General features: G+C 36.0%; 1 protein-coding gene across 5 annotated transcripts in view; it reads right to left on the reverse strand.

Moving 5' to 3' along the window:
- il1rapl1a (interleukin 1 receptor accessory protein-like 1a) overlaps positions 1–12,713 on the reverse strand; it is a 99,656-nt gene that overhangs the window by 33,966 nt on the left and 52,977 nt on the right. For all 5 annotated transcript variants that reach the window (XR_009272935.1, XM_058788012.1, XM_058788011.1 and 2 more), the window contains one exon: positions 1,837–2,122. Coding sequence is in view for 4 of the 5 variants with exons in the window: in XM_058788012.1 (XP_058643995.1) it covers positions 1,837–2,122 (286 nt within the window). In the remaining variant the exon portion in view is untranslated. The remainder of the gene's footprint in view (positions 1–1,836; positions 2,123–12,713) is intronic.

The following is a 12,713-nucleotide window of genomic DNA, read 5'->3' on the forward strand; positions in this document are numbered from 1 at the left end:
TTGTAAAATGCATAAACAAATTTAGCGAAAAAAACTATAAGCTCTCTTTCTCTCTGCCCTATTAACTGTATAGCAAAGACTATTTTTACACTCTCACTATTTTCAGACACCCGCATATGTCAGCACAGTCTCGTTTTATCACCCTATAAACCTAAAAAGAATACTAAAATATCTTCTCTCTCCTGTCGGTGTGTTGCTGAAAACTATTGTTTATGGTTTAATCAGCTCAAAGCCAGTCTCAGAGGAAACAGAACAACAACAACAAATCCTATTTCCTGTTGCTAACTGGGTTCTTAATAAACAAAACTCTGCAGCTCCGTTTTAAACCTAGTGAGCTGGCTACATAGACAGCTTCCTTCTTAGGCAGCATCCTAACTGAACTGGAATCTCATAAGCGACTGATTTTACAACTAGCAGTCATTAATTGGTTCCAGGGGATCAGTGTTTGGCTAGTTAATTTAGGCTTTTATCCACTGCTGATAAATGCTGTAATCTCAACAACATGCTGACAAAAATGGTTGTTTACTCCACTGCCGGCCATTCAAAATGAATTGAGCATACTGACTAAATCTTATTGCTTTTGCAAAAAACATATAAATCCTCAGAACTTCATCATATTACACTGATGTGAAAAAGTTAAAATTTTGAGCTAAATCAAGTCAACATTATAACAATAACAACACAAAAGAACAATATCTGTTGGACTCACTTTCAATTTTTTATTTTTTTTATTTTTTTTTGCTGATGAATGATTCAAAAATTGGCAATATTATTTAATTTAAAGTTATAGCTTACTCAAAAATGACAATTATGTCATTAACTCAACTCTATGACCTTTTTTTCTTCCGTGGAACATAAAAGACAATATTTTCATAAATTGGACTCCAGTGTTGTTTGAGTCCAATATTTTTCACAATTTCTTCTTTTGTGTTCCGCAGAAGAAAGAAAATCACACAAGTTTAGAAGAACTATCCCTTTAAAACGTCTTGCGACTCGTTTGCCAGCTTGGATGATTATTTTCTCTGATGCATTCTGTTGGGATTGTTTTCTTTGGAAAGAATACATTTGATGCTGCCTTAGAAATAAGGTGCCTTTTAAAAGCACCTTCACATTGGAAGCATAGGATTCCTTTAAGTGTTTTCTAGCAGGTAAAAAATAATTACTATACTCTGAAATATTTTATATGTCCTACAGGAATGCTTGAAATTAAGGAAGCACAGTATTTAAAATTCACTCTTTTCCTGTTTCTGTCTGTCTGTTTTCAGTACACACACACAAGCACACATGCATATACAATAAGTGTGACATTCTGTGATGCAAAAGTGAGTATGATGAGTAGATTATGTGCTTTGACCTCAAGTCGGTCGGAACCTGAGCAAATGAGGACCCTGGAGAATTGCCTGACTGTTTAATATGTGTGACAGTGGCCTGCGGCATTATGGGAGAGTGCTGGAGTGTCAGTGTTTGATTGATGGATGACAGAACGTCTCACTGTCCTCTGCCGTCGCTCACTTATTTCACTTCCAGTTTTTCTGTCCCTGAGAAGCTTTGGATACAGACACACCACCCTCTCTCACACACACACACACACACACACACACACACACACACACACACAACACATACAGACACTAATACACACACGCTAATTTTCTCAGCATGGCGCTTTTCTTGAAGGCTTTGAAAGACAATCAAAAAACATCAAAGGAAGAACTTAAGCATGTTCTCCGATCCGGCTAATGTCCGAAAGGCAGAGTGTGTGCCTCCTTGTGGATTTGCATATCTAAGCATATGAGTGTTCACACATACACATGTGCACGTGTCCATCTCTCTCACCTCAGAACGCAGGAGTACAGACCGGCGTCCTGCAGCTCGGCAGGCCGAAACCAGATGGCGTCTTCCTCTTTGCTCATGCGTACCCCATCAAAGGAGATGGGTTCCTCGAAGTCGCCATGTCCCAACCCAGAACTTCGGTACCACATCAGACTAAGTCCAATGCTCTGTGCCTGGGTGTAGTTGGCTCTGATATAACCGTAAAACAGAGCACACTTTATCCTCACCGGCTCTCCGTGTAACACCCGGTACTTCAGATAGTCCACGGACCAATCAGTGCAGCCGTCCACTGCAGAAAGACAGGAGGACAGAGATATTAGTCTTACATCTTTAGAAATTTGCAAAGTGTCTTTATTAATCGACCATTTGGCCATCCTATAAAACATTAAATAAACTTAAAATAAAAAAAGATAATGACAGAACTGTCTTTTTCAGGTGCAGTATCTCTTTTAGTTACATTATTTTTCAATTATTGAATCCATAAACACACATCAGACCCTGTAGGTTAAAAAAAACTCATTAATTTTTGCAGATAAAGCTTTAGATACAAACAGGCACACATGCCACTGTGACAAAAGATAAATTTTGAGCTGTTAAAAGGCACATTTTTTTTTGTCAAAAAATCTCATAATTATTGCGATGTTAAGTCAATATGAGTCAGAGTTCGTTTTAAAGCTTGGTTGCTATAGAGAAGTTAACCCGTGCAGCTAATTATACACTAACTAATTATGTTCCATTGTTGTAATTAACTGCTGTGTTTTATAATGTTTGCATATGCAAGTAAGTGTGTGTGTTGGGGGAAATCGCTGTGCGCATGTGTGTGTGTACACAGGAGATGGCATGAGCTTGTAATAAAAGCAGTTAATTGCTTTTTGAAACTCTGGAGATGAAGAATATAGAGCTATTAAAATCTGATAGGACAGTCAAATAATCTACTGTAGCCTTTATAACCAAGATATAAAAAAAACGAAAACCTAAATAGGCCCCATATTTTACATAATGTGATTGTGCAAAGTGCCCCCAACAAAACCAGCATTATATTTATGTTTCTTACATCATTTGAGATACTGAGGTACTGGTGACCTCGAACAGTGATGACTGATGTGACTCTGTGTGATTTTCTTTCCAAGTACAAAGCCAAAAATAAAAAGCAGTTCAGCAGCAATACATGTTTTACATATTGTATATTTTTATATATTGAGTATATGAGTACTAAATATTTCAAGCAGTATATTTGTTTTGAGATTAATTAATAATTCAACAATAAAAACCATGCAGGGGAATCACCAAATTGTAAAACAGAAGCGTACCTTGCCTTAAAAGTACAGTTACCTCACCAGACCAGATCCTTAAAAATAGCTTTTATTGGTGTAACTCATTATGTCTCATGTTGTGTTATTTAAATGCATTATATTTTAGTCACTGTAAATCTGAAACATTCCAAGTAAGTAAATACACATTTGCTATGCTTTTCTTTACGGATAGTCATGGTGACCTTGAGGAACTGGAACCACAGATGAACCTTTAGGAACTAGAACTTCCTTTTGTCACATTTTTTCAACAGTACTGTATTCATGATTTCAGACTGTTTTTGTCGTTTTTGTTGGTTTGTTTGTTTGTTTCAGAGTAGTACTGCAATGTCAAAAAAGCTTTATTTTTGTACTAATTGTCTGAAATCCTGTTGTTGAAATGCAGTAAAAAAATCCAAAGTAAAATGCTTTATTTTGTACATGGATTGGAATGTTTTTGAATGTTCTAGGGCAGTAGGTAGACCAGTTTTATTCAGTAGCTCATAATCTAAAATAAATAAAATTTTTATGTTGGTTCAGCTCAATTATTTACCTTTTTAATGTAATTGAGCCTAAATGTTAAATTAACACAACTTGCAATTACTTTGTAGATTTTATTGGTGTTATATATTTTGAGTGAACTCATATATTTATGTGTTTTTGTTAGTTTTACATAAAATAGCATCAAGTTGGATATATTTAAAAAGTGTGATGCCAAAATGTATATTTTAAGTAAATCCAACACATAATTTTTACCAGTGTTTTGTAGGTCATATTTCACCATAAATTAAAATAGCCAAAATAAAACACTTTCATTAAAGGGATAGTTCACCAAAAATGAAAATTTGATGTTTATCTGCTTACCCCAAGGGCATACAAGATGTAGGTGACTTTGTTTCTTCAGTAGAACGCAAACGAAGATTTTGAACTCAAATCGTTGCACAGCCAGTGCGTAACTCATCTTCTTCTTCATCTTTCTTTACGGATCGCAGACTCAGACACAAACACTCCTAAATGAGATTGTAGATAAGAGTGTCAATGGTCCATTTGAGAAATAGGTGGCGGTAATGCACTTATAAGTCTGCGATCTGCTGTAAAGCAAGAAGAAGAAGAAGACGCGTCACGCGCCAGCTGTTGTGTGAACGAACTCAGGACAGTTGGACCGGGTGGCGGATCTGAGGTAAAAAACAATATAAATACTGTTCAGTTTCTTGCACAGACCGATCGTTTCGTGTCTAAAGACCTCAATGTATCGTCACGAGCCGCAGGGTTTAATTTGGTTTTGTCTGTGTATGTTTTTTTTCTCTCTCAAAGCCGTGGGTACCATTGACTGACAGTGTATGATTGACAGACTGCAACGGTTTGAGTTAAAAATCTTCGTTTGTGTGCTACTGAAGAAACAAAGTCACCTACATCTTGGATGCCCTTGGGGTAAACAGATCAATTTAAAATTTTCATTTTTGGGTGAACTATCCCTTTAAAGCTGTAGTCCGTAAGTTTCGACTCTTTGTCGCCATCTCTGTTTGAAACCCGCAATTACAATTATTTGTGGGTTGTGCACCGGCATGGCTCCTCAGCACGGATGAATCTAATGTTTTGATGTGTGGCTGTCAGTCACCTCACTGGTGTGGATATTGTACTTCGGAATCAAAGATTCTAGCCTTCATCTTGGAAGTATGACCCAAATAAGAATTTTCACTGGATATTGTCATCTGAACAAGTAACAAGACTGCCACTTTTGTTCTGACCAACTGAGGAAAAAAGCATTACAATAAATCGCGCTACCAATGGTGATTAAATCCAACGATCGCAAAGTTAGCTCATATCACATCAAACTGTGCAAATTATTATTATTGTTATACTTTGTTCTCAAATTGTTGATGTTAACAACATCAACATTGCGTGACTATATGTATGCAGTGTGTATTAGTGTTCTAAATTTCTGTACAGTCTAATCTCTTCTCACACCATTCGAATTTCATATAAAGAAATTATTTTAACCCAAAAAGCAAATTATTCTTCCTTAGAAATGGTTCTCTTTAAAATACAAAACTTGTGTAATCCCACATAGGCTATCTGTTCTTCTATGTCTTCTTTATGTTTACAGACGTGACGTAATGATACGGTGGTATGCTTGAATTTCCCGTGAAAACCTACCCGTACCACTCAAATTAGAAAACATTATTATAAGCTTATCATTGTAAAGTAAGGAGATAGTTTTGAACACTGGCTGGTTTTGTACTGGATTAAAAAATTCTCAAAAAATTGATTTTAGATCATTTTTAACCAAAAAATAAAAAAAAGTTTAAGAAAATAAAGCCTATTTCTATGACTATTAAAGGGATACTTCATCCAAAAATGAAAATTCCGTAATAATTTTTTTAATAAGCCAAATAAATTCAGTACTATAAAAATATATATAATATAAAAATACTCTCACAATGCAAACAATATTAATAGTCTGTAAAATAGGCTTAATTTTATGCACTTAATTTTGTTTTAGTTTTGATGTTGGGGAAAAATATGACCACGATATTTTTCAGTTTTCATGAGAATCATGCAACAAAAGCTTTGTGTGATTACGTACATCACAGGCTCTTCAAAACACACTCCTTTTACTTGTTGTGAGAGCATTAAAAACACAAAGGCATATTAAACAGCCTTACATCCCATAAATTACGATTCTATTCCAGAAAAGCAAAGCTCTTGTCATTGAGCACAGTCCTCTGTGTTCCTGGTTGACTGCATTGCCCTTGACCAAATTCACAAATGGCTAAATCCGTCTCTGTAATAACTTCCCAATTGTGTTCAAATTAAGTGAAACCCATTACAGAACATTTTCTCCCCGATGCGGAGGACAGAACATCCACTCATTATTTCGCTTTCCGTCGATGCTAAAAGGTATGAAAATAAACAGCATAAACTGTGCGGAAATGCTTAGTGACATACAGCTCATGTACAATATGCACCCCTCAAGACGTTTTCCTTCATGCCGAACCCAGGCGCTCGTCACTTATGAAAATGCTGAGGCAATAGATGGCAGTTTGCTGAATCTTTTAAAGGAATACCAGAGCGAATAAAAAAAAATTATTTGATGACATGCGCATTCTGCCAAATCAATTACATTTAATATGACAATTACATCACCCTTCTCTCCCACTCCACTCTCCTTCTTTCTCCATCTCTCACTGTTTTCTTTCTGTTTTGTCTTACATCTGTCTTGCATCAGTATGCTGTAACTGTACAGTGTGAAATGACTCTACTAAACCCTGTTAACCTCTTCAGGTGTCATCATACCCTGCTCTCCATTAGTCCCAGTTCTGCCACTGTCCATGGTGCTGAAGTCCAACTGTTTCATTTTATTTTCATGTCCTATTGAGATCAGCTTTACCTTTTTATGTTTGTGGTCAAAGAGATTTGAATGATGTTTGTGTAAAAGCAATTTTAATATTAACATCTTATTTTTACTTGAAATTAATTAAATCAGTTCATCAGATCTTAATCAAATCCCAACAGAAACATATTACTAAGGCTTCATCTCTCTGTTTTACCACAATGCATACATGCAGTTTAGAAAAGTGCCTATCCAGTTTTGTAACACTGTTTGGGTTTACGGTCAGTTCCCTGCAGAAACAACTGCAATTGAATTGGTACAGTTTGTAATCTAATCAGGCAAAAATGCATGCATTTTATATACTGTTTTGTACACTAAACAATACAACAATTACAGTGTGTACACCAATCTAGAAACTAATCATCATAGTCCAGCATATGAAACTTGAATTGATCAAATGTGACATTTATAATGTTGCTTAAGTTTTTCAAATAAATGCTATTCTTTTGAACTTTCTATTTCTATTTCTATATATTAAAAAAAATATATCACATTTCCACAAAAATATTAGGTAACACAACTGTTTTCAACATTTCGAATGATAAAAATGTTTCTTGAGCACACACAAAATCAGCATATTAGAATGATTTCTGAAGGATCATAGAGTAACAAGAGTAATGGCTTCAGCTATTTTAACTAAATAAAAAAGCAAAAAAGCAAGCTTCTGGTTACCGGAATGTAACCAGACCGAATACAAATTTGCTAAAATAAGTATCTGACTTTTGGTTAACAATACTCATTAATACATGCAGCATAAGTAAAGTGAGAAGAAAATATTAGGAAAAATTACAAAACACAAATAACACTTTTTTCCCCCTTTGAAATACCGTGCACTGATGAATTGTTCACAATAAGACCAGGAACTTGCATTTAAAAAGTAAACAGGCTCCATCTTCGTTTCATGTTGAATTAAAGTGTTTTTTTTCAAGCCATTAAAATATTATTATAGTATATTTTTCATGATCGTGAGGTCTCTGAGACTCCAAACAGAACAAGAGGTTTAAATCTTAAAGGGTCTTTGAGTCGCATCACGCTAATAACACAGTGAAAAAGAGATGAGGCAATTACATGGTCATATTAAACCTGAACGCACTGACCCAATAAACTAGGAGGTATGTGCCTATATACTACAGGCCTGTGGCTCTCAAATGCACACATGCAAACACACAGTTAGCTTTGGTCGGCTGCACGTTACGCAATGATTTCCAGATTTCCAGTGTGTGTTCCAGATATATAGAGACAAGCTTCCACTTTAATATCAGGTGCGCTTTAAATGGCTCCCCACCGCTATAGGAAACTCTGACCTTTTTATGCAAGCAAAAGGGGGAAAGCAAGAGAAAGAAGGAGAAAGAGAGATGTTTCATCTGTATCTCCAGCTAAGAACCCTGTATTTCTTTGCCCGAGCGATGCTAACAAGCCAAGCTTCCCTGAGGCACTCTGGGTAACAGATAAAAGAAACGAAATGGAATCAAACTGGAATCAACTGCATTATTTTCTCCCTTCCACCCTTTCTCTCTCTTGGAACGCTCGGATCACTTGCACACCTGAAGCCTGCTTCTTTCCCCCAATGCCTCTTTCTCCTACATTCACTTCACAAATGTATCCCATCATGCTCGGTTCCTCTGCATGTACATGCTTTTCTCTCCCCTCTCCCTCTGCATTCCCCATTCTCTTTTCATCCTCTCATCTACCCCCACCCCATCTATCTATCTTGTTTTTCACTGCTAAATGAACGATAACGAGGTCGGTTGTCTCTGGGGTGAGGTCCCTTATGTAAGCCTATAAAACATTCACATGTTCTCAATCCTGCACAACCTACTGCACTAAAATAGTCAGGGAAAAACAGGAGCTTGAGAAAACGAACGAGAAGTTGATTGAACACTCCCTCTCTTTCTCTCTCTGCATTCCCCTTCCTTCCCATTGTGTAAGATAAAACAACCAGCTTGCAAATCATTAAGATTTTGGATGCATTTCATGCAAATTACATCTGAATCCCTCCACGCACACGCACACAATCCTATCTCAGGTCTCTGTAGCGGTGCCCTTTCATCTCTCTCAAGCTCCGTGTGACAGGGCTGCGTTCACATTGCAGCTGAATGTGGCCCAAATATGATTTCTCCTTTCGCATGTGACACAGATCTGTGTTTTGTTTTTTTCAATGACAGTGTAAACAAAAATCTGAAGATTACATGTTTAATTCGGATCTGGGCCACTATCATATGGGGGAATCATCTGTAATACATACACACACACACACACACACACACACAATGGTTTTCTATTTTAATATACTTTAAAATATTTATTCCTGTGATGCAAAGCTGAATTTTCATCAGCCATAACTCCATTCTTCAGTGTCACATGATCCTTCAGACATCATTCTAATATGCCGATTTATTTTTATTGTTGAAAACAGTTGCTGCTTAATATTTTTAATTTTTTGGAACCCTTTTTCAGGATTCTTTGATTAAAAAAAAAAAAAAAAAAGTAAAAAAGAACAGCATTTATTCAAAATAGAAATCTGATCACAAACCTTTGAACGGCAGTGTATATATTTAGTTTTTTTTTTTTTTTTACTGCATATTTTCGATCAAATAAATGCTGCCTTGGTAAACCTAAGAGACTTAAAGCCTAAGTATTACACATTTTTGACATATATTATTATTATTAATACTATTATTTTTACAATAAAATTTAGTCATAATAATTTTAATGACCAAAGGATATTGCTTGCAGGAGCATTTCCAATTGTTTGTACAATAAAATTCCCTCTAGATTGATGTCTCCTTTCTCTAATACCACCTGTCACCAACTAGCTATAGCAAGTAGTAAATCATGGTTTTGCCAGGCTGTGATGTACTACTTAAAAGCAGTTGGCTATTTGAAAAAGCATAAGCCTTTCGATTTGTTCTGCCCCAGCTAGCCGTTTCAACAGGAAATATGTCAAAACAAGAAAGAAAATTGTGTTTCTTAAACCATTTCATGCAGTCTTTAATGGCAGTAAAAGTAAAGTGTTGCTTTGAAACCGTGAAAACATTTTAGGGAGGTTGAATCACGGCTCTGGCCTTGAGACAGATATTAGATTTTTAGTCCAGTTGAGGTTTTGTTCCTCTGAAGGGTCATTAGTAAAAATGAGCCATTTCTGATGAGGAATTTTCACATTAAAATGCTTGGTTTATTAAAATGAAACTGAATACAAAGAGATTAGTGTTCCCTCACTGTGTGCTTACTCTAAGAGGTTTTTATTTGTTTGTGTGTGTCCCCTAAGTAAGGTACTAATGATCACTTGACAGTTTAAGACGCCAACTGTCTTGAGCAATCCCATGTCTGTGTGCACGCAAATGTGAGTCAATCACCCAAACCTCAATGAGTTTAAAGCTTGTAGCTGCCGCAAAAAGGTTGTTTGGCTTCTTTCTGTGTGAGATGTGTTGAGCAGAAAGACTGAGAGGCTGCGTGCTTAGTGATCCGACCACCGGGGAGTGTCACTGGCCAAGATTACTGCTAATCCACCATGATCCAACGCCTCGACACACACACCAACAATAACCTCTCTATGCATAACCTCTCAATGCATACACACCAACAACAATCACCTCGCTCTGCACAAGACCCTTGAATGCTTACACATTGGCAAATATAGAGGTTTTCACACATAGGGCATTACAACATGTGCAACCATACAACAATGGAAGTCTACGATGCAAAGCACTACACCAGAAGAAAACATTAAAAAAGCGGTAAAGAACAGCACGGTAATTAAACGTTAAACATATTAACATACATCTGACGATACAATAAAGAGACTGTTTGCATATACAGTATATAGAAAAATCCACCCAAAGGCCTTTTATAAGCAGCTTATAACCACAAATTCATACTCTAAAACAGGGTAAAAAGACGGATTTAAAATGCAAACTTCAGTCATGAAACTCTAGATGGCGCATGCCGATAGGTTCACATGGCTCAGCTGATTGGTTTCTTTTGCATCAACAGCCAATGAGCTTGCTGTTCAACATTCAAATACTCAGCTAGTGCTTGCTGTAGCAGTAGGGTATATGTCGAACGTCACCTGACCAAACCCGGAAAACAGATCTCATCGCTTCTGCTTGTCGGAGAATGTATTAATAGCAGTATTAAATAATGGCGATATCAATGGACTTTTAAGGTAATCAGTTAAATTAGCTATCTGTTTTTATTGTTGACATTTTATTCGACTTATATATATATAAATGTTAGTGAAAAGAATAAAAATACATTTTTAAAAATAAAAATAAAAATGCGTGAACCTGAAGCAACGAGACCTGGTTAGCAGAATACAGAAGTCTGTTGCGCATAACCCCTGTTGCAGCGCGATTCAGAAACCCTCCACCTTCCCCAGCTCCACCTGTATAGATCTGCTATAGAGTGATTTCATGTATGTTATATATGGGGGTTATTTCACAAATGTTATATGTGCAGGAGCAGTATTTCCTCCATGCTCACAGCAGCATGTCTGTGAATATATTGGAAGTAGCAAGTCTCAGTACTTGCTCTGTCGCAGCAGCAGCGTAGATCAGCGTAGCAAAGAAGCGCTTTGAGCACCCAGAAAAGCGCTATATAAATGTACAGTATATGAATTATTAATTATCTATTCTGCCAAGTCCAAACACATTAATATTGCCATATATATTACCATGCTAAACTCTCAGAGATTTGTCAATACAGGAACTATTTTAATGCAAAAATTAACAAACAACATTGTACAGAAATATAAAAACAAAACAAAAACACTTCTGATATGAGTCACTTTCATGTGAATCAATCTGCATATACTTAGATTTACATACATATACACACAGATATAATTATAAATTAATTTAGGTACTATTAATTATATGATTCATATTAAACATATTTTTATATTTTAACAATTATGAATGCACACTAATAATTATAAACACACATATAAAGATATATTCAAATTAATATTGCTTCATATTAATATTATATGTTTGGTCTGAAAATACAGTAACAACAAACATTATCGTATGGAAAAAAATAATAAAACCACTTCAACATTCACAATTGGATTGTAAAACCTTTTAAAATCTCTTTCTTCATAGAACTGCATTACTGCAGTTTTTTTTTTTTTGGTTTTGAGGACCAAGATACGAGTCTAAATTAATTCCTGTGGTATCCAACTGCATCTCACAGATTCTGTCAATAGCGCTTAACTTCTATTGAATCTGTAAGATTTCCTTTGCCTTTTAACAAAGAAAATGAACTGCTGACATTTAAATTAATTAAATCATGATGACGTACAGTATGTACAGTGCAAACATCTTGTACCGCTGTCAATTCAAACTGCAGTTATAGGGCTGACCTGTGCATATACGTTTATGTGTGTCCAAAGGCGAGCGAGAGATTTTAAAGGAAGAGGAGGATTTGCAAATGTGTGCCTTGCAGACTCGTGTGTAATTCAACGCAGTATCGATCATGCTACAGGACTATCAGGTCAAGGAATTCCGCCTCCACACACACCACAAACACACAACATACAAAATGGTCCTCTAGTGAGATGTGTGTGGTTTAATGTTTTAAATGCTGCCCAGATGCTCTCCGCATAAAGGAAGGATATTAAATAAATAAAAGGGAAAGAGGATGAATAATCCTGTTAAAGATCAAACAACTCCCTCTCCTTCTCTCCCCTCTACAGTCCTCATGGGAAATACAATGAACACACACAAATGAAAGCGCATATAGAACCAAATGACAGTGGTATTCCCTGGTCACAACAATACATGACTGCCTTTACCTGTGAGGAAGGATTAAAGAGGGAAGAGGACAACAAATGTGAAGAAAAAAAACATGTTGATGTTGCCGTTACTGATCATGCTGAATAGCTTTCAATGTCTAAAGCCCGAATCACTATTAATATAACTTAGGGCACTATGCCTCCGTTCTAAACGATTTAACTTTGTTACTACTAAACAAAGTATTAAACTTTGGTACGTAACTCATCCTGAACCATTTGCGCAGCAGAAATTGTGCAGATTATATTTTCTAAGCAACTAAACTTCATGATTATAAATAAACATGGAAAAAAAAATCCCACAGATTTACAATGAAGGAGGGTGCTGAGTCATATCTAGATACCAGAATACTATAGAGATGCTCACAAAATGAATGGAGAGTTTTGTTACTATTATTGCTATTAC

The sequence above is a fragment of the Onychostoma macrolepis genome, chromosome 09 (assembly GCF_012432095.1).
Source record: "Onychostoma macrolepis isolate SWU-2019 chromosome 09, ASM1243209v1, whole genome shotgun sequence".
In the NCBI taxonomy this organism is placed as follows: Eukaryota; Metazoa; Chordata; class Actinopteri; order Cypriniformes; family Cyprinidae; genus Onychostoma; species Onychostoma macrolepis.